This window comes from Pelophylax lessonae (genome assembly GCF_965119305.1).
Source record: "Pelophylax lessonae genome assembly, chromosome: 2".
Classification (NCBI taxonomy): Eukaryota; Metazoa; Chordata; class Amphibia; order Anura; family Ranidae; genus Pelophylax; species Pelophylax lessonae.
This window is the reverse complement of record NC_138769.1, coordinates 19655111-19681947: the sequence shown is the minus strand read 5'-3', so window position 1 is coordinate 19681947 and position 26837 is coordinate 19655111. Positions and strand designations below refer to the sequence as shown.

At 46.2% G+C, this 26837-nt stretch overlaps 1 protein-coding gene across 6 annotated transcripts in view; it reads right to left on the bottom strand.

Moving 5' to 3' along the window:
* ATP6V1A (ATPase H+ transporting V1 subunit A) overlaps positions 1–26837 on the bottom strand; it is a 111668-nt gene that overhangs the window by 9430 nt on the left and 75401 nt on the right. For all 6 annotated transcript variants that reach the window (XM_082247265.1, XM_082247267.1, XM_082247266.1 and 3 more), the window contains exons 8-14: positions 26689–26837; positions 25346–25454; positions 25134–25256; positions 19436–19550; positions 11953–12016; positions 9610–9813; positions 6923–7017 (exon numbers count right to left, since the gene is read on the bottom strand). The exon at positions 26689–26837 is cut by the window's right edge and continues 14 nt beyond it. In XM_082247265.1, coding sequence (XP_082103391.1) covers positions 6923–7017; positions 9610–9813; positions 11953–12016; positions 19436–19550; positions 25134–25256; positions 25346–25454; positions 26689–26837 — 859 coding nt within the window. The remainder of the gene's footprint in view (positions 1–6922; positions 7018–9609; positions 9814–11952; positions 12017–19435; positions 19551–25133; positions 25257–25345; positions 25455–26688) is intronic.

Here is a 26837-nt window from a genome sequence, read left to right as displayed (position 1 = left end):
ATTCCTCCCGCTGACACCAATGATGGTGCACTATTTCTCCCGCTGACACCAATGATGGTGCACTATTTCTCCCGCTGACACCAATGATGGTGCACTATTTCTCCCGCTGACACCAATGATGGTGCATTATTCCTCCCGCTGACACCAAAGATGGGGCACTATTCCTTCCACTAATACCAATGATGGGGCACTATTCCTCCCACTGACACCAATGATGGGGCACTATTCCTCCCAGTGATACCAAGGATGGGGCACTATTCCTCCCACTGATACCAAGGATGTGGCACTATTCCTCCCACTGATACCAAGGATGGTGCACTATTACTCCCGCTGACACCAAAGATGGGGCACTATTCCTCCCAGTGATATCAAGGATGGGACACTATTCCTTCCACTGATACCAAAGGTTTGGGGCACTATTCCTCCCACTGATACCAAGGATGGGGCACTATTCCTCCCACTGACACCGATGATGGGGCACTATTCCTCCCACTGATACCAAGGATGGGGCACTATTCCTCCCACTGATACCAAGGATGGGGCACTATTCCTCCCACTGATACCAATGATGGGGCACTATTCCTCCCACTGATACCAAGGATGAGTCACTATTCCTCCCACTAATACCAAGGATGGAGCACCATTCCTCCCACTGATACCAAGGATGTGGCCCTATTCCTCCCACTGATACCAAGGATGGTGCACTATTACTCCCGCTGACACCAAAGATGGGGCACTATTCCTCCCAGTGATATCAAGGATGGGACACTATTCCTTCCACTGATACCAAAGGTTTGGGGCACTATTCCTCCCACTGATACCAAGGATGGGGCACTATTCCTCCCACTGACACCAATGATGGGGCACTATTCCTCCCACTGATACCAAGGATGGGGCACTATTCCTCCCACTGATACCAAGGATGGGGCACTATTCCTCCCACTGATACCAATGATGGGGCACTATTCCTCCCACTGATACCAAGGATGAGTCACTATTCCTCCCACTAATACCAAGGATGGAGCACCATTCCTCCCACTGACACCAAAGATGGGGCACTATTCCTCCCAGAGACCGCAATGACGGGGCACTATTCCTCCCATTAACACCAATGACGGGGCACTATTCCTCCCATTAACACCAATGATGGGGCACTATTCCAGTGACACCAATGATGTAGCACCATTATGCTCACTCTTGCATTGTTACCGACATCAGAACTTTCTACTCCTACTGGTCACAGTCCAGGCCCACTAAGCTGGCTCTTTGTTTAGAATGTTGGAGACCCATGGTATAGACCAAACTAACACAATTCAAGAAGTGATTACTTTTAACAAAAACAAACATACATTTTGATCTTTTTCCAGCTTCGTGTACCTGCTTCCTCTGCGCTACTTCCCTGAACTTCCAGTCAGAGAGAGCATGCTCATAACATCATCACCCAGTCACCTGATTACACTAAATGAGCAAAGAGAAACTGCGCAAAACCCCCCACTAGTTAGAAGATCAACATAAAAAATAAAGCCAAAATAATTGAAAAAAAAAAAAAAAAAAAAACAATAAAGAATAAAAAACACAAAAATGAAGAACTAAAAAAAAAAAAAAAAACACTGTAGCTGCTGACTTTTAAATATTAGAACTTACCTGTCCAGGGTTCCTGCGATGTTGGCACCCGAAGCCAATTTTCGTATCAGCTCTCAGGTGCAGCCGCCGCCGCCATCCAGGATAAGGGAACCCGGCAAGGAAGCCTTTCGGCTACACAGCTGGCTCCCTACTGTGCATGCGCGAAGCGCGCTGCGCCTTGTAATTGGCTTGGCGGTGGAGGAAAAAAAAAAAAGGAGGGGGCAGCTGCACTTGATGGGCCGAACTTCCAAGGGACAGCTTCAAAAGGTTTCCCCTCCCTGAAAGGTGCCAAATGTGGCACCGGAGGGGGGGGGGGGGGGTTGGGGGAAAGCATATAAGCGGAAGTTCTGCTTTTGGGTGGAACTCCACTTTAAGTCAAAGTAACGCAGTTGGCCTGGTCATTAAGGGGGTAAATCCTTCCGGTCCAGAAGTGGTTAAAAGACACACAAAAGAGATATAAAGGTAAAAAAAAAAAAAAAAGTTTTTTTAGCTTTATATCTCTTTTGGTGTTATCACACTGCAAGTTGCAGCTATTTGTGTGGTTTAGCGCAGTTCAGTTTTTTTAATAAAAGACACACAAGCCATTGGTGCGTGCAACATTACAATTGCCTGGGGAAGGGGGCCACAGGGGACATAACATGGGAAATCATTGGTGCGCATTCAGAGGAACTCTGCAGGACATATTCTGAAGCATATGCGCTTTTGCCTCTATTGTCGGTTATGTAAAGGGTGATCTCAAGGTGCCTGAACCATTGTGAACTAGTGATCGACCAATATCGTTTTTTTAATGCCGATACTGAAATTTTTGTCATCGGATATCGGTATCAGCTGGTATTTTCAGACATGTAAAAAAAATTTTTTTTTCACAGGTACTCCTTGTGGAGGGATCTGGAGGTCCAAAAGAACCCAAATTCCTCCTCTGCACTGAAAAGCATTTAAAACTCAAAGTTTGGCTGTTTTGAATGCTGTCAGTTTTTTGAATTTGGCGCCGAGTACCTGGAAGTGAGGTCATGACTTCACTTCCGGGTTTTTACATGTTTTTGTACCTCGAGCCACACCAGAGAGGCAGCGGGAGATTAGGGAAGTTAACGAGTGGCTGAGGAGCTGGTGTAGTAAGGAGGGTTTCGGGTTCCTTGAGAACTGGGCCGACTTCTCAGTCGGTCACCGGCTCTTTGGTAGGGACGGATTGCACCTAAATGGGGTGGGTGCAGCCGTACTGGGTGCGAGGATGGCCAAAGAGTTAGAGGGGCTTTTAAACTAGGGAATGGGGGGGAGGGTACAGATGTAGAATTACCCAGTGGAAAGCAAGTTTCAGAGGGCAGAAATGGGGGCATTAGCGATAGGGTGTGCGGAGCTCCTATACCCAGGGTGGGTACGGGGAAAAAATCAAGAGAGCAGCCTAAAAACATCAAAAGAGGATAAATATAACCGATCAAAATTACGAGGTTTGTATACCAATGCCAGAAGCCTGGCCAACAAGATGGGAGAGCTGGAGCTGCTGATGTTTGAGGAGGACTTAGATTTTGTGGGGATAACTGAGACTTGGTTTGACAGCTCTCACGACTGGATGGCGTCCATTCAGGGATATTCCCTTTATCGCAGAGATAGAGAAAGTAAAAAAGGGGGAGGGGTATGTTTGTATATTAAGAACAGTATACAGGTAAATATGAGGGATGATATTAATAATGGAGCTATGGACGAGGCAGAATCCCTATGGGTAGAGCTTCAAAGGGAAGGCACGGCGGGGAAGGTAATATTGGGCGTATGCTATAGGCCCCCCAACCAGAGGGAGGAGGGTGAGGCGGACCTCATGTTACAGATAGGATTGGCAGCAAGGATGGGAAATGTCATTATAATGGGGGACTTTAATTATCCAGATATAGACTGGGCAGAAGGAACCGCACACTCAGCCAAGGCTCGGCAGTTCCTAAATGTTTTGCAGGACAATTTCATGGGTCAGATGGTGAATGCACTGACAAGAAGCAATGCGGTACTTGACCTACTGATTACCAACAATACAGACCTGATCACGGATATAGAAATACGGGACAACTTAGGGAACAGTGACCATAGGTCAATTGGTTTCAGTATTAATTACAGTTATAGGAAACACAAGGGTAATATAAGGACGCTGAATTTCACAAGAGCCAATTTCCCTAAACTGCGCTCGCTGCTAGAAAATATCAAATGGGATAGAACCCTGGGAACAAAGAACACGGAGGAAAAATGGGAGTGCTTCAAGAGCATACTTAACAAGGGGGTGGGCCAGTGCATTCCACAGGGAAATAAATTTAAAAGAGCAAAACTAAACCGTGGGTGGCTAAACTCCAACATTAAAATGTATATTAGAGCTAAAGAAAAGGCCTTCAAAAAATACAAGACTGAGGGGTCATTGGCAGCATTTAAGCACTACAAAGAGTGTAATAAGAAATGTAAAGACGAAATCAAGGCGGCTAAAATAGAACACGAGAGACATATAGCGGAGGAGAGTAAAAAGAACCCCAAGAAGTTCTTTAAGTATATAAACAGTAAGAAAGCCAGGCCAGAGCACATTGGCCCCATAAAAGATGATAAAGGAAAAATGGCCACAGAGGACAGAGAAAAGGCGGAAGTGTTAAATAATTTCTTTTCTTCAGTCTTCACAAAGGAATCGGGGGGCTACACGAAACCCGCTTGTAAGGCCGAACTAAACAACACACCTCAGGAAGTTCCGCCATGGCTAACAGAGGATAGACTTAGAGCTAAACTAGAGAAACTTAACATAAATAAATCCCCGGGACCGGATGGCTTGCACCCGAGGGTTCTTAATGAGCTCAGCCAGGTGATTGCCAGACCATTATTCTTGATCTTTAAGGATAGTTTACAGACGGGTATGGTGCCAGCTGATTGGAAAAAAGCCAACGTGGTACCAATATTTAAAAAGGGGCCAAGATATATCCCGGGTAACTCTATAGGCCGGTCAGCCTAACATCTGTAGTCTGCAAAATTTTGGAGGGGATGATAAGGGACCACATACAAGACTTTAGTAATGAAAATGGTATTATAAGTAGAAATCAGCATGGATTCATGAAAAATCGTTCGTGCCAAACCAATCTGTTAACCTTCTACGATGAAGTGAGCTGCCACCTAGATAAAGGTAAGCCTGTGGATGTGGTGTATCTGGACTTTGCAAAGGCCTTTGACACCGTTCCTCACAAACGCTTACTGTACAAACTAAGGAAGGTAGGTATGGATCATAAGGTGAGTACCTGGATAGAGACCTGGCTCCAGGGGAGAGTACAGAGGGTGGTGATTAATGGGGAGTACTCGGATTGGGCGGGTGTGGAAAGTGGGGTCCCCCAGGGTTCTGTCCTGGGACCAATCCTGTTTAATTTATTCATAAATGATCTAGAGGAGGGGATATCTAGTACAATCTCAGTATTTGCAGATGATACTAAATTAGGCATGCCAATATCTTCTATGCAGGATGTGGAAATCTTGCAAGCAGACCTGAACAAAATAACGGGGTGGGCAACCACATGGCAGATGAGGTTTAATGTAGAAAAATGTAAAGTAATGCACTTGGGTGCCAGAAACCAGAAAGCAAGCTATTCACTAGGGGGTGAACCTCTGGGTGAGTCTAGGATGGAAAAGGACTTGGGGGTACTGGTAGACAACAGGCTTGGCAGTGGCATGCAATGCCAAGCCGCCGCAAGCAAAGCCAACAGAATACTGGGATGTATAAAAAAGGGGATTCACTCCAGAAATAAAGAGATTATTCTCCCGCTCTACAAGACTCTGGTCCGGCCACATCTGGAGTATGCTGTCCAGTTCTGGGCACCGGTCCACAGGAAGGATGTGCTGGAACTGGAGAAAGTCCAGAGGAGGGCAACAAAAATAATTAGGGGAATGGAGGACATCGGCTATGAGGAAAGACTACAAGCACTGAACCTATTCTCTCTGGAGAAGAGACGATTGAGGGGGGATATGATATCAATGTACAAATACTGTACTGGCGACCCTAGCATAAGGAACAAACTATTCAGAGAAAGGGAATACAATAAGACACGTGGCCACTCACTAAAACTTGAGGAAAGGCGGTTTAACCTTAAAGTGCGTAAGGGGTTCTTCACTGTAAGAGCGGTAAGGATGTGGAATTCTCTTCCACAAGCAGTCGTATCAGCGGGGAGCATAGATAGTTTCAAAAAACTATTAGATGTACACCTTAAAGACCACAACATACAGGGGTACACAATGTACGGTTAAAAGCAAACACACACACGCATCATGGGTTGAACTGGATGGACTTGTGTCTTTTTTCAACCTCACTAACTATGTAACTATGTAACTATGTAACTATGTAACATGGAGACCCGATCAGAGCCGAAAGCGGCTTTGATTGGGTCTTCGTCGGCCCTGCTGGTAGGATACCAGGGGTCTCCCAGTGGGACCGGATGCCCGGGTCTTCCGGTGGGACCGGATGCCCGGGTCTCCCGGTGAGACGGGAGACCCGGGCGAGCCGCGGAAGACGGGGGGACGCCCCCTCCCACTCCTTGTAATGACAGCCGAGCGGCTTCTCAGCCACATCGGTTGTCATTACAAGACATCCGACCATCGGCTATGGGCGCCGATACTGGGGTGATGCCTCTAGCTGCAGGCATCACTCCGGTACAAGCACTTTCCCGAAATATCGGTAAACTCAGGGGCCGATTCTGATATATCGGGGAAAGTGCATATCGGCGGTGCCGATAATCGGTCGATCCCTATTGTGAACCTGTACAAATGCTGACTGACACGAAGGATATAGACGCTCACACGAATGATGTGAGCGGACGGTTCAGAATCTTTGCATTATTTGTGGCTATGTGTATTGGAATACAGACACCGGTGATGGCTTAGATTTAGATTATTTCCTTTACTAAATGGTTCAGTAATATACAACTTAAATGGGGTGGAGCTTGCCAATGTTGTGTTCACTGTGGCCCCCCCAAGACAATCGTACACTAATGGCATGTATGTTTTTAATGATGGCTGTGGCTTAATACAAAGACACACATTATCTCCTGAAGAAGTGGACCACTGGTTCATGAAACGAGTTGAGAATTCGTCATTTGCTATTTTAGTACACTATATTTGATATATTCAATGGCAGTAGCCACACTTGTAGAATGCTGGTACCACACACAGAGTCCAATCTAGCATTCATGTGAATCTGTACATAACAAGGACATGCATCGGCCTTTTTTTGACTTGTAAAAGGTTTTATTTTGGATAAAGCCCACCTCTGGGCAAAATCTACGTTATCAAAATAGTGCCTAACCTGTCATATGGAGTGTATCCGTTCTGCTGCAGGAAATCGTCCTTAATCAGTTTGGCCACTTCCAGAGTGATTTTGTCCGTCTCTGCCAAGGAAGCCTGCAATGAAAATCAGCCAAAATTAAAGTAGATGTAAAGCTGCACATACTGTAATCCCGCCAAATGGTACCCCCAAACAGCGCTTATTCACTGGCTTATATTTAAAGCTCAATTGCAGGAATTCAGCTGCTTTGTAAACAGTGAAGAAACACTAGGAGTTAAATCCAACGGTGAGCATGAAATCTCCTGAACTTATCTCTGCTATTTGCATGTTTATTGTACGGCTTTCACTTTATTTCAGGGAGACCGACGCTGATCCTTCTGATCCCTGCATCTTCAACAGAAGGGTTGCTGCAGCTGATATGCCTGCCCCTTCCCTCCTTCTGCCAAATTACAGAAGCATTGGTATTCGGTAAACACATTTGCAAAATACAAAGGCTTCTGTGAATAGGCAACAGAGGGAAGGGGAGAACATGGCACATAATACAAGGGCTTCTGTGAATGGGCAGCAGAGGGGAGAGGTGGGCATAGCTGCTCTGTGTGCCTCTCTACTCTAGGATCTTAGACTGTCTCACTGGCAGAGCAGAGGAGAAGGGCTTGTAGAGCTCAGAATACAAAGGCTTCTGTGAATGGGCAGCAGAGGGGAGGGCAAAGCACAAAATACAAAGGCTTCTGTGAATGGGCAGCAGAGGAGAGGGGAGTGCAGACCTCAGAATACAAAGGCTTCTGTGAATGGGCACAAGAGGGGAGGGCATAGCACAGAATACAAAGGCTTTTTTTGAATGGAAAGCAGAGGAGCAGGGCATGCAGAGCTCAGAATACAAAGACTTCTGTGAATGGGCACAAGAGGGGAGGGCATAGCAAAGAATACAAAGGCTTTTTTTTGAATGGAAAGCAGAGGAGCAGGGCATGCAGAGCTCAGAATACAAAGGCATTTTTGAATAGAAAGCAGAGGAGAGGGGCATGCAGAGCTCAGAATACAAAGGCTTATGTGAATGGGCAGCAGAGCGGAGGGCATAGGACAGAAAACAAAGGCTTCTTTGAATGGGCAGCAGAGGGGAGGGCATAGCACAGAAAACAAAGGCTTCTGTGAATGGGCAGCAGAGGGGAGGGGAGGGATGGGCATAACTGCTCTGTGTGCCTCTCTACTCTAGGATCTTAGACTGTCTCACTGGCAGAGCAGAGGAGAAGGGCTTGTAGAGCTCAGAATACAAAGGCTTCTGTGAATGGGCAGCAGAGGGGAGGGCAAAGCACAAAATACAAAGGCTTCTGTGAATGGGCAGCAGAGGAGAGGGGAGTGCAGACCTCAGAATACAAAGGCTTCTGTGAATGGGCACAAGAGGGGAGGGCATAGCACAGAATACAAAGGCTTTTTTTGAATGGAAAGCAGAGGAGCAGGGCATGCAGAGCTCAGAATACAAAGACTTCTGTGAATGGGCACAAGAGGGGAGGGCATAGCAAAGAATACAAAGGCTTTTTTTTGAATGGAAAGCAGAGGAGCAGGGCATGCAGAGCTCAGAATACAAAGGCATTTTTGAATAGAAAGCAGAGGAGAGGGGCATGCAGAGCTCAGAATACAAAGGCTTATGTGAATGGGCAGCAGAGCGGAGGGCATAGGACAGAAAACAAAGGCTTCTTTGAATGGGCAGCAGAGGGGAGGGCATAGCACAGAAAACAAAGGCTTCTGTGAATGGGCAGCAGAGGGGAGGGGAGGGATGGGCATAACTGCTCTGTGTGCCTCTCTACTCTAACATCTCAGACTGTCTCACTGACAAAGCATTAAACTTGTCAGATGTAAATAATAGAAAGAAATACAGGAGATTTCATGCACCTCTCTTGACTTAAAGTGATGTTAAAGGCAGATTTAAAAATAAAAAATAAAATAATAAACATATCATACCTTCCAGCTCTGTGCAGTTATTTTGCACAGAGCAGCCCACATTCTCCTCTTTTTGGGTGCCTCCCTCCTGCCACATGCCCCCATAGCGAGCAGCTTGCCATGGGGGCACCCAAGCAGGTTCGCTCCCAAGCCGCTGCTCTGTGTGTCCATTCACACACAGAGCACGGCTCGGTCCCGCCCCCGCTCTCCTCTCATTGGCTCACTGACTGTGATTGACAATAGTGGGAACCAGTGACTCCCAATGGGGAGAAAGAGGCCCGGGAGAGCTGCTGCTCTCGTGCAAATTGCTGGATCGAGATCAGGCTCAGATAAGAATATGGGGGGGGGGGGGGGGTTGCTGCACACGGAAAGGTTTTTTACCTTCATGCATTCTAAAAACCTTCAGCCTTTCCAACCACTTTAACTCATAGTGCGCCTTCAGTTTTTACAAATTAGCTGAACTCGTAAACTAGTAAATCAGCATTAAATTACCCTTGAGATTTAACGGTTTATATGTGAATGCTAACCATGGATGCCTGCAAGGGCTGGAAAACAGCACCTGATGGGACATTAGAAAAAGATACTGAATAGCAAAAAAAAAATAATAATAATAATCACTTTCCCCCCTATAGTGTACTGTATATTATCAGTACTCGGTAAAGCTTTTATAGATTAATTGTTGGTACAACCCCAATAATATTGCCAAGTGCCCCAAAGAGTGGTTGGACACGGCTGGACAGCAGAGCTTGGGTCTTGCATTTTTATGGCCTTACCTTTCCTACCAGCTGTACAATCTCAGCCAGGTCCTCCTCTTCCTGCAGGATCTCTTTGGCTTTGGTTCTCAGAGGGACAAACTCAGGGAAGTGCTTGTCGTAGTATTCGTCCAGAGCCCTCGTGTACTTACTGTAGCTGATCAACCAGTTCACTGAGGGGAAGTGCTTCCTCTGGGCCAGCTTCTTATCCAACCCCCAGAACACCTGCCAACACAACAGAGGGAGATAGAGATCAATACCTGCAACCACCCCAGCCAGACTGGCCTGTTCCTTCAACAACACATTCGAAATCCTTGATATCCTCACCCCATAGACCTCCTTGCACTGACGCACTTCGCTCACAAATGAGCCCAATCACTTACCTACCAGGCCTTTTTGGATGTTTTTCTTTTGCTAGAAAATTACTCTGTCTTACATGCTTCAGTGGGACATTTGCCAGGTCAATATACTTAATGGAGGCTGATTTTATATTTTGGTACTCCTATATTTTGGATCGGCTTGCTTGCTTGCTTGATATACTCTGCATTAGGGGCCCCTACTTTGGTCCCCCCCCCCCCCCCCCTCGTTTTCCTTTAATACCATTTTCCTTGCTTGGCTATAAATATATTGGTATCTCCCCATTGTTTGCCAATCCCATTGTACAATTCAAGATTCCATCACTTCCATATTTACATAGTTAGGCCTTTTTCACACGGCCGCTCCGTATGTCCGCAAATCATCCTATTTTTTTGCGGATGATTTGCGGACATAATGTAAGTGAATGGCATTGCGGATGTCAGCGGAATACCATCCGATTTGCATCCTTTCAGTTCTGTTCCGTTTTTTGGAACGGAACAGAACCCTATTTTTTCATCCGTGTAAAAAACGGAAAGGTAGGAAAATCGGATGTCAGCGGTGTCATCCGCTGACATCCGCAATGCCCATAGACTTACATTATGTCCGTATATCATCCGCAAACGGATGGGATGATATGCGGACATACGGAGCGGATGACACAAGTGTCATCCGCTCCGTGAAAAAAAAAAAAAAAGTCCCGCAGCGGAGCAAAAAACCGTAGCGGCCGTGTGAAAGAGGCCTTAGTGAGGTTGAAAAAAGACATCAGTCCAGTTCAACCTATGATGTGTGGGTGTGTTTGCTGTTAACCGTACATTGTATACCCCTCTATGTATAACCACCGCAGCTGCAGGCATTATTCTGGTATAACCACCGCAGCTGCAGGCATTATTCCGGTATAACCACCGCAGCTGCAGGCATTATTCTGGTATAACCACCGCAGCTGCAGGCATTATTCCGGTATAACCACCGCAGCTGCAGGCATTATTCCGCTATAACCACCACAGCTGCAGGCATTATTCCGCTATAACCACCGCAGCTGCAGGCATTATTCCGCTATAACCACCGCAGCTGCAGGCATTATACCGGTATAACCACCGCGACTGCAGGCATTATTCCGGTATAACCACCGCGACTGCAGGCATTATTCCGGTATAACCACCGCGACTGCAGGCATTATACCGCTATAACCACCGCGACTGCAGGCATTATTCCGGTATAACCACCGCAGCTGCAGGCATTATACCGGTATAACTACCGCAGCTGCAGGCATTATACCGGTATAACCACCGCGACTGCAGGCATTATTCCGGTATAACCACCGCAGCTGCAGGCATTATTCCAGGATAACCACCGCAGCTGCAGGCATTATACCGCTATAACCACCGCGACTGCAGGCATTATTCCGGTATAACCACCGCAGCTGCAGGCATTATACCGGTATAACCACCGCGGCTGCAGGCATTATTCCGGTATAACCACCGCAGCTGCAGGCATTATTCTGGTATAACCACCGCAGCTGCAGGCATTATTCCGGTATAACCACCGCAGCTGCAGGCATTATTCCGCTATAACCACCGCAGCTGCAGGCATTTTTCCGCTATAACCACCGCAGCTGAAGGCATTATTCCGCTATAACCACCGCAGCTGCAGGCATTATTCCGCTATAACCACTGCAGCTGTAGGCATTATTCTGGTATAACCACCGCAGCTGCAGGCATTATTCCGGTATAACCACCGCAGCTGCAGGCATTATTCCGCTATAACCACCGCGACTGCAGGCATTATTCCGCTATAACCACCGCAGCTGCAGGCATTATACCGGTATAACCACCGCAGCTGCAGGCATTATTCCGGTATAACCAGTGAAACCCGAGGACATCATATGACATCCTTCGGGGCGGCAAGTGGCTAATACATCGACCTAATCGTAAGTATAACATCCCTCTAAAGAAAAAAGGTGATTAACAAAAAAAAAAAACATGAATTGCAGATTTCATTAGATCTTACCTGAACAATACCCAATGTTGCCGATGTGACAGGATCAGAGAAATCACCACCAGGAGGCGACACACTGAAAGGAAGACACAGGAGAAATAAATTGGATATCCCAAGAACATTTGAAAATACACAGAAAACAGTCAAAGTACAAAAAACTGCGGATATTTTCCAAACTACTCTTTTCGAGCCGGGTGGTGCCCAAAGGGCTTCCCACCGTTGAGATTTTACCAGATTCAGCAGCAATCAGCTGAAATTCGAGTCATGTATGCCTAGTATAAATGAATGACACTTAATTTGCTTTGTGTACGGCATATCAGAAACAAATTGCCTTTTTTTTTTTTTTAACCACTTTACCTCTGAAAGGTTTTACCCCCTTCATGACCAGGGCATTTTTTATTGCTATTCAGCACTGCGCTACTTTAACTGGCAATTGCGCAGTCATGCCACACTGTATCCAAATCAAATTTGTATCTTTTTTTCACAGAAATAGAGCTTTCTTTTGGCGGTACACCTTGGATTGAGAGCGCTTTACAAGCCAAGCAAATTTTTTAAATAAATTTTGACTTGACATACAAGCGATGTCTTTACATACAAGTAGCGTCACGTCACAACTGAGAATAAAAGAGAAGAGGGGCGACTCTAAGTGTAGCAATATGGTTACATTTAACCACTTAAGCCCCGAAGGATTTTCCTGCTCAAAGACCAGGGCCTATCCTGCGATTCGGCACTGCGTGACTTTAACGGACAATTTTGCGGTCGTGCGACGCTGTACCCAAATGAAATTGACGTCCTTTTTTTCCCACAAACAGAGCTTTCTTTTGGTGGTATTTGATTACCTGTGCGATTTTTATTTTTTGCGCTATAAACCAAAAAAGAGCGACAATTTTGAAAAAATAACAATATTTTTCAAATTTGTTTATATGAAATTCTCAAAAAAAAAAAAAAAAGGTAAAAATCTAATTTTTTTAACATTTTAGGCCAATTTGTTTTCTGCTACATATTTTTGGTAAAAAAAAAAAAAAAAAAATTGCAATAAGCTTATTTTGATTGGTTTGCGCAAAAGTTATTGCGTTTCATAACTACGGGAAAGATTTATGTCATTTTATTGTTTTTTTTTTTTTTAACGAGTAATGGTGGCGATCTGCGACTTTTTTTGTGGGACTGCGACATTGCAGCGGACAGATCGGACCCCTGACTGACATTTTTGACACTTTTGGGGTTACCAGTGACATTTCTACAGTAATCAGTGCTATAAATATGGCAGGGAAGGGGTTAACTTTATTAGAGATCCAGGGGTTAAGTGTGTCCCTAGGGGCGTGATTTTAACTGTCAAGGGGCGTGGCTTTTTATGTAACCACAGAGACATACGATCCTACATAGCAGGATCGTATGATCTCTGCAGTTACACCAGGGAGAATGACAGGCGGCTTTGTTTACATTAGCCGCCTGCCTTTCTCCCTCTCCAGCGGGAGATCGCGAGTGACCCGCGGACATCGGAGCCGCCGGTCACTCACGCTGGGACCTCAGTGAACGAGCGGGAGCGCGCCTCCGGCGACGCGCACTCGCCCCCTATAGGGCGAGGCTCCTGGGTTTCACTTTGCCCAGGAAGGGCTGACCGCCGCAGTAAATGTACTTGCGGCGGTCGGCAAGTGGTTAACGAAGGTTCAACATTTACCAACTCACATGGTTGATGATTAAAACACACACATCTAAGTATGCAGGCATCTGGGTGTAAAGCTGTCCACGTGGACCATCCTCCGCTCTGCCATTGACATCATCCCTTCCACACTGCGCTCCACGAGCGCTTCCATCCATTTCAGATCGCTCTACTGCCTTCTGTGTTCACAAGGACAGCTTTTCTCTCAGTGGTTCTCACAGATCCCGCCTGCACTTACGTCAACAAGGGAGATGCAAATGCTGATTGGGATGGGGTACCATGTGGCAAGCTGCACTGAGATCCCAATCTGTGCCCGGGTGCATATATACCAACCAATGATCTCTCTGCAAGTGAGAGAGAGGTGGAGCTGCCTACACTGCTGGGAGGTACTAGAGCCGGGCCAGGTAGGTAAAAAGCAAATAAGCTTTTGGGGGGGTTATGAGAGCTGTGCAAAGGCCAGAGCCGAGACGAGGTTGAAGTGAAATGTGGACGTGCCACGCCCCCCAGACACTGCACGTGCCACGCCTCCCAGACTCTGCACGTGCCACGCCTCCCAGACTCTGCACGTGCCACGCCTCCCAGACTCTGCACGTGCCACGCCTCCCAGACTCTGCACGTGCCACGCCTCCCAGACTCTGCACGTGCCACGCCTCCCAGACTCTGCACGTGCCACGCCTCCCAGACTCTGCACGTGCCACGCCTCCCAGACTCTGCACGTGCCACGCCTCCCAGACTCTGCGGTAAGTATAGTACAGTAAGGCTCATTTTTTACATCAAGCCGCCAAGAGAGCAAAACGGTCTCTGTCTGTGTCCGCTCTGCAGAAGCTGTGCGGACATGGATGTGTCATCCGCCCACTATGCTCTATCCACCCCCTCTGAAAGGGGCGTAAGGATTTGATAGGCTATTGTGATAAAGTTACCAATAAATGGAGTCTGTCTGGGACAAAAAGCGCAGTGGAGCCTTCTTCAAAGAAAGAGGTGGATAAAAAGATAAAAAGACTGCGCACTCTGCAAGTACTCCAGAGCTTAGTAAATGAGGGAGACCACTGCTGACTTCCATCATCCAATCATATACAAACGAAAATTGTGCTGTATTTTTTTTTTCCTTCAATGTTACATAGTTAGTGAGGTTGAAAAAAAAGACACACCAGTCCATCCAGTTCAACCTATGAATTGTGTGTGTGTATAAGTGTTTGCGGTCAATGGTACATTGTATACCTCTGTATATTGTGGTCTTTATGGTGCCCATCTAATAGTTTTTTTTAAACTATCGATGCTCCCTGCTGATACCACTGCTTGTGGAAGAGAATTCCACATCCTTACCGCTCTGACGGTATAGAACCCTTCACGCAGTTTAAGGTTTCACTGCTTCTCTTCTAATTTTAGTGAATGGCTGCGAGTCCTTTTATATTCCCTTTCGCTGAAAAAAGTTTGTTCCCAATGCTAGGGTCACCAGTACAGTATTTGTACATTGATATCATATCCCCCCTCGATCATCTTCTCCAGAGAGAATAAGTTCAGTGCTTGTAGTCTTTCCTCATAGCTGATGTCCTCCATTCCCCTAATTATTTTTGTTGCCCTTCTCTGGACTTTCTCCAGTTCCAGCACATCCTTCCTGAGGACCGGTGCCCAGAACTGGACAGAATACTCCAGATGTGGCCGGACCAGAGTCTTGTAGAGTGGGAGGATAATCTCTTTATTTCTGGAGTGAATCCCCTTTTTTATACATCCCAGTATTCTGTTGGCTTTGCTTGCAGCAGCTTGCCATTGCATGCCATTGCTGAGCTTGTTGTCTACCAGTACCCCCAAGTCCTTTTCCATCTTAGATTCCCCCAAAAGGTTCTCCCTCTAGTCAGTAACTTGTGTTCGTATTTCTGTAACCCTAATGCATTACTTTACATTTTCCAACATTAAACCTCATCTGCCATGTGGATGCCCACCCCATTATTTTGTTCAGGTCTTCTTGTAAGGTTTCCACCTCCTGTGTAGAAGTTATTGCCCTGCTTAATTTGGTATTGTCCGCAAACACTGAGATTGAGTTGTTTATCCCATCCTCTAGGTTAGTGATGACGAACCTTGGCACCCCAGATGTTTTGGAACTACATTTCCCATGATGCTCATGGAATCTGCAGTGTAGTAGAGCATCATGGGAAATGTAGTTTCAAAACATCCTGGGTGTCAAGGTTCGCCATCACGGCTCTAGATCGTTTATGTGAATGGCTATTCTTTGCAAAAAGTTTTACCTCATTTACTAAGCTCTGGAGCAACTGCACTTGCAGAGTGCACAGTCTATTTGCCTTTAGCAAATAAACCCCAAAGTATCTCCACGTTTATACCCCACATTCCCAAAAATAAGAGTTTTAATCTTCATTTTAGTAAATTGTGTGGAGCCGTGCAAAGCATTAGATGGAAGGGTCGTCCCATCTAGAAATTGGTTTATAATTTGGATAAAGCCTATTATGGAAGAATTTATTCCACACTGCATACTGCTGTTTCAGGCTTGTTGGCCACCATCCGTGCGGTGTGCAGAAACCATGGCTTCTATAGAGCAGAGCATGGAAGATATACTTTCTCATGGATGCAGAGAGAGTATTTTTTGTGCCCTCGCAGTCGTAGAAACTCACAGCTGGACGTAGAATGAAAAGTCCACTTAATGTACTTAAAGAGTACAAAATCACAATTAAATGTGTAATACGATCATTTATAATGAAACTGGAGGTTTCCTGTAACCTCTCCATCATTCTTGGCCAACGTTCTTCTGTCCACAGCCGTGTCCAACACATTGATATAACGATCCCACAAGGTTAGTAGAGCAATCACTGTGTCAGTTCGGGGTGGGGTTCTGACACCTCCGCTGCTAACTGCTGAAACCCCCACCCCCCATCCGCTCTGAGCCCGCCAAAGTCTATCTTGGCAGCAGAAGAGTCCACTGGCAGAGCCTCAAATGCGTGACCTGGCACCTACTGCTACAATGACTACACAGCTGCTTCTACAAGGATTTTTAACCCTCGCTATGATCCTAGGGGGGACAGAAAGGGGGGCGCAAGGAGTAGATGTGTCTATACAGTGAAAGGCAGGCCATCTAAGCATTGCTGAATATCCTTTCTCAATGGATAAGTTCAAAAAACAGGCAGGAGCTGGATTGCGATTATCTTATATAAGCTTTAACATGTTCTTGTTGGTTCAGGCTCCATTCACACTTGTGCAACTCCAAAGTCGAGCAATTTCCGTTGGGACTTTACATTGCGACTTTGATGCAACTTCGGATGGGTGAGGCTTGAATGAGACTTTGGCCTTAACCGTTGCACAACTGTCGCACTTATAATATTAACCGCTTTCCAACCGTATACTGTAAACATACAGGGGCAAGACGGCTGTGATTATTCACAGTGGGATCCAATCAGCGGGTACTGCAGACTCAATGTCTGCCGACACCCGCCAAAATATCATTACACAGGCAGAACCGCAGTTTGTCTATATAAACAAGGCAGATCTTCGTTCTGTCAGCGGGGAAGACATTGATCTTGTGTTCCTGATAAGCAGGAACACCGATTTCTGCCTTCCTCTAGTACAAGCGCCTCCCGCCGTTTAGTGCAAGCGCCTCCCGCCGTTTAGTCCAAGCGCCTCCCGCCGTTTAGTCCAAGCGCCTCCCGCCGTTTAGTCCAAGCGCCTCCCGCCGTTTAGTCCAAGCCCCTCCCGCCGTTTAGTCCAAGCCCCTCCCGCCGTTTAGTCCAAGCCCCTCCCGCCGTTTAGTCCAAGCCCCTCCCACCGTTTAGTCCAAGCCCCTCCCGCCGTTTAGTCCAAGCGCCTCCCGCCGTTTAGTCCAAGCGCCTCCCGCCGTTTAGTCCAAGCGCCTCCCGCCGTTTAGTCCAAGCGCCTCCCGCCGTTTAGTCCAAGAGCCTCCCGCCGTTTAGTCCAAGAGCCTCCCGCAGTTCAGTCCAAGCGCCTCCCGTAGTTCAGTCCAAGCGCCTCCCGTAGTTCAGTCCAAGCGCCTCCCGTAGTTCAGTCCAAGCGCCTCCCGTAGTTCAGTCCAAGCGCCTCCCGTAGTTCAGTCCAAGCGCCTCCCTTGGTTCAGTCCAAGCGCCTCCCATAGTTCAGTCCAAGCGCCTCCCATAGTTCAGTCCAAGCGCCTCCCATAGTTCAGTCCAAGCGCCTCCCATAGTTCAGTCCAAGCGCCTCCCATAGTTCAGTCCAAGCGCCTCCCATAGTTCAGTCCAAGCGCCTCCCATAGTTCAGTCCAAGCGCCTCCCATAGTTCAGTCCAAGCGCCTCCCATAGTGTTCCTAGGAGGGGCTAGCCAAGCGTCTTACGTCACACCCGGAAGTCTAAGCACGGCCATCTTTTTGGTTTGCGGAAGAAACACTGCGGGACAGACTCAGGCTGATTACTATCTGCTGTGATATGTGCTTGTTATAAATCAAATGGGTGAGTGCATAATTGTGTGTATACCTAAATAAAGGTTGTTTAAAGATAATGCACTATGGGCCTGGCCCTTTTGTTTAATATCCCCCAATACATGTGAGATGCGGCACCTATGGGAGTCTGAACAGGATTGTACAACAACATCTTGAAGCGGAAGCGCTGGGAGCTGTACGATTCTGTGAAAGGTTACAGTGGTCCTTAACCACTCACTGCTCCAGATCCACTTTTGTCCAGTAAGAGGCAGTATATGGTGGCTGGGAATTTACTCTGTCTTTGTCGGTTTATCACCTGGGTGGATGTCCTATTAGTACCTCCCACATCTTGTATTGCTGCATTAACACACTATTGCTATCAAGATTCTCCAGTTTTCTACGCATATTGAGCAATTGATTGCATGTGGACTGTTGGGACTTATTCTTCACTAGTTTTAGCGCAACTAGATTTTTGATATATACAGATTTACATACCAGTGTTTTGAGTTTGCTGCTATAAAGGCGCTGGTATTTATTGCATTTTATAGTTGCTTGACCTTGTCCAAAGTACAAAGAAAGTTTAGACTGCACTCCAGCAAGAGTTACGATTAAGCGATTTTAATTTGTGAAACGTGTCAACTGTCTGTGGCTCATCTGTCGTGTCACATCCAATTTATGCAAGCAATAAAAGATACATTCTATCCTTCACATGCTGGAGTGCGGTCGAACCTTTCTTTGAACTTGCTCAGACTGCGGACTGGACCTGCACGCAATCTCTGAACAGTGGATCTTTCTCACCTGGAGCGGCGCACACCTGGTTCTTTCTTGGTTGCTTGACCATACCATCCATACTGGAGTCCCACAAGATGTGCTGCAACTATTTTTTGTTTTTATCTCCACCTAATTATCCCCTGAGGAAGACTGAATGCAGTCGAAACACGTAGGCACATTTTGGAGGTTATGCAATTATTAGATTTTGTATATATGTCATCTCTGCTCCCTGTTAGGAGATTATGAGAGGATACCTAATACTAGACCAGGCTTTTTGATTGTATAGACTAGACATACTTGTCTTTTCTGGCGTATAAGACTACTTTTGAACCTCAAAAAAATCCCCCAAAAATGGGGGGGTCGTCTTATACGCCGAGTATAATAACTCCAAGGTAATCTAAGTATAAGTATTACCGGTAGATGAAAATTAGGGGGGTCGTCTTATACGCCCAGTCATCTTATACGCCGGAAAATTCGGAAGTTTACTCTGCTGTAAAATAAAAGTTTTCTACTATTTTTCTTTCAGTCCTATTTGCTGCAGCAAAGTCCCATGGCAGATGCATCTGATTTTGAATTAATCAGGGACAGAGCAGCAATCAACCCATGATATATTCACTCCCTTTGTTCTGATTCCCTGTAATGAATAACCAATGGCATGCTGTAATACTCACGCCCCAACAATGCTGACACTGCCCTCCCTCTCTGGGTTCCCCAGACACTTCACTCGGCCGGCACGCTCGTAGAAGGAGGCCAGTCGGGCTCCCAGGTAAGCAGGATAACCGCTGTCTGTGGATAGAGAAAAGAGCTGTTATTTGGTCAATCCACCTAAAGTAACAATAATGATGTACATAAGAAACCTTAAAGCGGACTTCCAGCCATTTACTCACCTGTCCAACGGTCCAGCGATGCGGCCGCCGGAAGCCTCGATCCTCTCCCTCGGCGCCGGCATCACTGCTGTGGGCACCCGGCTGTTACAGTTTGCGGCTCCACAGCCGGGTACCCACTGCGCATGCGCGAGTCGCGCTGCGCGCCGTGATTGGCTGGCAATCTTCTGGGACCTCTGACGTGTCCCAGAAGATTGCAGGGAGGGAGGGGGAGAGGAGAACTTCCGCTCAGGGCGCCGCGGCGCTCCGAGCGGAAGTGGGAGCGGGTACCTGTCAAAACTAGGTACCCGCTCCCCCCCCCCCCAAAAAATGACATGCCAAATGTGGCATTTCGGGGGGTCAGGACTCCCTAAAGCGGAAGTTCCACTTTTGGGTGGAACTCCGCTTTAAAGTAACCCTCAAATTAAAAATTGCAGGTCAAAGCACTATTTTAAATGCTTATATGCAATGTTTTTCCTTTCCATCATTTTTTTTTCCCTAGCACAGACCCCTCCATGTATATTATAGCCCTCTCCTCCTCTGGGAATGTCTAACCACTCTGTGCTGGCCCAGCTCACCCACCCCTCTCTTCACCCCTTCACACCTAAGGGTAAAACAAATCCTAATGCCTGAGCACAATTTTGCAACTCGGACATGTGTTAGTAAAACCGTACATATCATCACAACTACTTTGTGCATCCAGGTGGCTTATACCTTTTTTTTCCTTCTTATATTTTAGGACACATTAGGCTTTTATTTAGTGGTAAATGGTAACAAAGGAAAACTGGCACAAAAAAAAGTAAAAAACAATATATTTTTTTAAAATGTAGCTGTATATATTTCTTGTTACTACCATTACCTACAACCAAAGAACAACCCAAAATAAAATTCTGCTCCTGACTATCACAGCGATATCACATGTGTATGTTAGTAGTTGTTTGTACCCATAGTACAGCCCAGAAACAATAGTGTCCATTTTGCTTTTTTTTCACCTCTCACACCTGGGGTGTCACATATCAGTAGAAGAAATAAATCCCGAAATGGAAGTCCTGCCCCTCCCCTCCTTCTGCCCATTCACAGAAGCCTTTGTATTATGTGAACTCGTTCACAAAATGCAAAGGCTTCCGTGAATGAGCAGTAGAGGAGAAGAGTGGGATAGCCGCTGTGTGTGCCTCTCTCCTTTCACAGCTGGAGCGTCACATATGAGTTGAAGAAATAGATGCCAGAAGGGAAGTCCCGCCCCCTCCCCTCCTTCTGCCTGTTCACAGAAGCCTTTGTATTAAAACACACCGACACTAATACTAATTTAATAAAAATAAAAAAAAGAAGAGAGATTTGGGACTTTATATATGAGACTCATGACCAACTGAGTCTCCATCCCTGATGCATGAAAGTGAAAAACACAACAAACACAAAAGTGGGACTTTATATGAGGTGTGACCAGCTGAGATAAATAGTAAATTCGTCATAAGAAAGACCAGGAGGGTAATAATTTGTAATTTTATTAAAATTCTAAAGACCAGTTAACAGTAAAACCACAGTGTTCACAAAGAATATGTAGACCCATGGTAATGGGATAAACATACATGATACACATGTGGATGTAAATGGTCCAAGACAGTAATACAAAAAGGTACAATATAAACCTGGTACATTCTAATCCATAGTACACATATAATAGGGTCATGTTACGGGGGTATAAAATAAAAACTTATAATAGATGGATATGCCTATGTTTGACTCAACGCGTTTCGTGAGGGTTCACTTCGTCAGGAGTATACATAGTTCAAATATCTAAAAAAGATATGTACATAAATAACAGTATATCCAATAAATACATATACCTCAAACATCTATCATAGGTATGGCTTACAATTAGATAGTAGCTGTGTCAGGGGTCATGTATAATCCAGGGGTAGGTCCATCCCTGGCACTGAGGGAGCGAGGCCTGCGTGAGCCAGGCAGGTATATGAAAGAGATGATGTGGTTAGGATCTCCATAAACGGATCTCAAAAAGTCTCCACTGACCATACAGGTCATAAAGTCCCACTTTTGTGTTTGTTGTGTAATACTAATTTATAAAAAAAAAATTCTGCCCAAAATATACTGACCCTGACCTTTGACCCTTACCTGACCCCACCTCTAACCCTGGCACTGACATATCTAACCTTACTCTAGGTAATTTTTCTTGATTTTTTTATTATTTTACACACACTTTTTTTTAATCTCTCTTCAAGGAGAGAGATACAATGTATCTCTCTCCTCCATTCACAGAGAGAGAGAGAGAGAAACACAGGGGCAGGCTTCACAGTGACTGACCACTGTGGTAGCCAATCAGAGACTACCACTGCGATCAGGTGACCCAGTATCCAGTTAGTACGTGGACCCAGGGCTCTCGGTGAGACCCCGGTCTCTGTGCGGCGCGCTCTCAGCACAAAAGGGAGAAATGCATATATGTGGCCCCCCAGAAAAAAAAATCCCACTTCCGTAAGCCCGTGTATATGTGGCATGAAGGGGTTAATGTAGCTGTTGTGGAAAGGAGTGAAGGTGAACACTATTAAGGGTCGCTTGAGTGACAACTCTGAGTCTGCTGGGCCTGCTGACATTACATCCAAGATGGCAGCACCCAGTAGCAGTCCCAGCGTTAAAGTGTACAAAAGGGCAGCTTTTACAGATAAATAACATGCATAAAATATGTTGAATGGACATAAAATCTTATAGGAAGACTGTTGCGATCCACAGACTGGCAACAGGATCTGTTAAAAAGGTAAATGTGAAGGCAGCCACTGCGGACCAGAGATCCCAACTGTCTGCTTTCAGGCATGCCATCACTGATTGCAACCACCGACAGAGCTGCTAGAATTAAGGGGGAAAAAAAAAAAAAAAAATCTCTCGGACCCACTAACCTCAATTTCTTGTGTTGTACCTGCCAAAAGTAGGTCATAGTCTTCACAAACCTCTGAAGCATAGAAGGTGTCTACATACCCTGGGGATGCCCTTTGATGCCCCCTAAAAGCACTGGCAAAGCCACTTTGGTAGGGTAAGGTGAGAGTATGGTTTGTTCTGGAGGACCTTAAGTAATCAAGCCACTGTTGTTCCCACAGATTATGGTTATTCGATTTTCAAAATGAAGTCCGAGAAGACCCTACAGACCATGCCCACTTAACAACACCCACAATGTGACACCCCTATTTGTAGCCACACCTCCAGAACCACAACTCTTTTTTACCTTGCCTTCAAATCAATCAGGAGGCTGCCGCTGAATCAAAATGACACCTGCTTCCCAGCCATGATGTTAATACATTATATATAGGTCCGCTCCTCTCCATTTCCCAGGCATTTCTCAATCAAATGTGCCCATTGGGGCCAGTTGCATTTAAATGGAGAGCTTTCGTTTTCCAGCATTTGGATTCCAAAAGCTAGAAAAGGAAAGCTTGTTCACCCTGACTGCTGGCTCCAGCAGCTTCATATTGGCAGGGCACTTGTGCAATGTGATAACTACACTTCCAAGGACATTGGGGTGGCACCTGCTTGGTGTGACAGAACTACACCTCTGGGGTGTTTGCTGGGCAAAAACCTCTTAAAACAGGTACTGTCCCCAGCAAACAGGGACAGACGAGAACCATTACAGAGGAGAAAGCCGACTTCTCAAGTTCTCAAGGACATTGGGGTGGCGCCTGTGCAGTGCCATAGGACTACACCTCCCAGGGACTGACCCTTCAAAACAAGGACAGTGGCTGGCAAACAGAGATGGATGGCAGAGGAAGAAGTTGGATTCACAAGCCTCCTAAAACCTCTACCAAACCTTGGGAAAACCAGAGCATATTGCTCACTGGAGGGTCACTATGTGGGGGCAGCTTTGCCAAGAATTACGGCTTTTTGGGAATAGGAGGGGAGATCAGTTGTCACCTTCGGAAATTATTTCTATTACTTATATGTGACACTCCAGCTTTGAGAGGAGAGAAGTACACACAGAGCAGCTATGCCCACCCCTTTCCTCTACTGCTCATCCACAGAAACCTTTGTATTTTTTGAATGAGTTCACGTAATACAAAGGCTTCTGTGAATGGGCAGAAGGAGGGGAGGGACAGGGCTTCCATTTCGAGATCTATTTCAACTACTTCTATGTAACACTCCAGCTGTGAAAGGAGAGAGGCACACACAGCTGCTATGCCCGCTCTTCTCCTCTACTGCCCATTCAGGGAAGCCTTTGTATTTTGTGAATGAGTTCACATAATACTAAGGCTTCTGTGAACTGGCAGAAGGAGGGGAGGGGGCGGGACTTCCCTTCTGGCATCTATTTCTTCTACTCATATGTGACACTCCAGCTGTGAAAGGAGAGAGGCACACACAGCAGCTATGCCTACTCTTCTCCTCTACTGCTCATTCACGGAAGCCTTTGTATTTTGTGAATGAGTTCACATAATACAAAGGCTTCTGTGAATGGGCAGAAGGAGGGGAGGGGCAGGACTTCCATTTCGGGATTTATTTCTTCTACCGATATGCGACACCCCAGGTGTGAGAGGTGATAAGCACACACACAGCTGCTATGCCTGTTCTTCTCCTCTACTGCCAATTCACGGAAGCCTTTTTATATTGTGAATGAGTTCACATAATACAAAGGCTTCTGTTAATGGGCAGAAGGAGGGGAGGGGTGGGACTGGACTTCCCTTCCAGGATTTATTTCTTCTACTTATATGGGACACTCCAGCTGTGAAAGGTGAGAAGCACACACAGCTGCTATGCCCACTCTTCTCCTTTACTGCCAATTCACGGAAGCCTTTGTAGTTTGTGTTCACATAATACAAAGGCTTCTGTTAATGGGCAGAAGGAGGGGAGGGCCGGACATAGCAGTTCCCAGCAACTCTGCTCTTCAAGGAACAGAGTGAGCAGGTCAGAGCTCCGGAAGTTATTTTCCTTAAGCACAATAAACCTGCCAGATATGAATAACTGAGATAAGTCTATGAGGAGGCAGGCATGACTTAACTCATGGTATGCCTGCAGTTTTTACAAAGTAGCTAAATTCCAGGAATTCAGCTTTAAAACTACTCCCTGTCCCCTTCCTAACACTGATACTTGCTAAACTGTTTAAGATGCATATACTTACCAACTTTCATGCAACTTAGGTCTGGTCACGTGATCTCCATTGTCAGCCAGCAGGTAGCTGCAGGGGATAGAAGAGTGAGCTTGACAACAGCTGGTAAATCCTGGAGTGGTGACATCACCCATAGGTTTTATTGGCCCATCCACTATCGGCGCTCCCTCCGCTCCCCTGCAGCCACCACTGGCTGAGAACGGGTGCCGATCACTTGACTGGACCAGAGGTGGATCACAATAGGTGAGAATTTGCATCTTTCTTACACAGGTTAGTAAGCATAGGTGTTAGGAGGGGGGTATTTTTAAGATTAAGTAAGGTGTTTCTGGAATTCTTTAATCAGCCGTAAGGCTCCAACCTCACTCATCACTTGTCCTAACAGGTACCTGAAGAACAATGTGATGTACTTACCAGCAGGCATTTCAGCCAGACGTCCTGAGATTTCTCGAAGAGCCTCGGCCCATCGAGAGGTGGAGTCGGCCATCATACTGACATGGTATCCCATGTCTCGGAAGTATTCGGACAGCGTGATTCCTGTACAGAAAGGTATATAGAGGTCAGAGGTAGGCCCAGAGCTCTTGCGGAGGGTATAAGAACAGCACAAGAAAAGCATCCAGCATTACCTGTATAGATAGAGGCCTCTCTGGCGGCCACAGGCATGTTGGAGGTGTTGGCTACCAGCGACGTTCTTTTCATGATGCTTTCCACTTTCCCGTCCACTTCCATCGTCAGCTGCAAAATAAATCCGGGGCTATGTTATTCGACGTACACCTCTCACAAGAGATTCAGTTACACCATTTAAAAACAAGAAATGTAAGTTTCCTGTCTCCAGAAACCTCTGGCTTAAAACCGGGATTAATAAAGCGCATTGGAGGCTGCCAAGAACGACAGCTGCTCTTTACTGCCGGCTCAACACGGACGTCCCCGGGTGACGGGTCAAAATGAGGTCAAAGGAGGTAAACCGCAGACACTACAAGTGGCAGCATGCCTTGGCACAAAAGCTGGGGACCCAAAAGCTATCCAATCATTTGTTAGAGGGTAATTCATAAGAGCTAGAGGGCTATTTGGATTTTTGTGCTGGAAGTCAACATTTCTCCAAAGGGCCATAAAAACTGATACACACATTTTTCTTTTTTCTGTTATAACATCCACACCATCAGGGGGGCCCTGGCTGACACTGGCTCTTGGAAGAGCTTTTCTCTTCTGAGAGCCATGATCCAACTGAAAGCATTGATTTGAGGGCTATGGTCTTCTGGGGGTCATTATCCTACAGATACCAATGATTGATCTGGGGGCGATTCTCCTCCGGGGACCATTATCCCACTGAAACCAATGATTAGGAGCTACCGTATTCCTCTCTGGGAGCCATTTTCCCACCAATACCAAAGATATGAGGGCTAATCTCCTCTGGGGACCATTATCCCACTGACACCAATGATCTGGGGGCTTTACCCCTCTGGGGACCAATATCCCACTGATACCAATGATCTGGGGGCCATTATCCCACTGATACCAATGATCTGGGGACCATTATCCCACTGATACCAATGATCTGGGGGCCATTATCCCACTGATACCAATGATCTGGGGGCTTTACGCCTCTGGGGACCATTATCCCACTGACACCAATGATCTGGGGGCCAATATCACACTGATACCAATGATCTGGGGGCTTTACCCCTCTGGAGGCCAATATCACACTGGCACCAATGATTTCGGAGCTATTCGTATACCTAGTAGCTCATATTTTTGAACGATTACTCCTTTTAAATATATATTTAAATACATATTTTGCATCCCTAATCTTTTATTGTATAAGTATATACCTTTTTTTTTTTTTTATTATCGCCCAGACATGGAAGGTTTTGGAAGAAATGGCAGGGCCCTGGTCTCACCAATGATCAAGGCTACAAATAAAATAGAACTGAAACGTCCTGTAAGGGGTCCGGTGTACAGCGTTCCTCACCTCCGGGAAATCTCTCAATACTTCAGACATCTCATTTCCTCGCTCTCCACACCCCACGTAGATGATGACATCACTGTTGGAAAACTTAGACAAGGACTGCGAGATCACGGTCTTACCGCAGCCGAAAGCCCCGGGAATGGCGGTGGTCC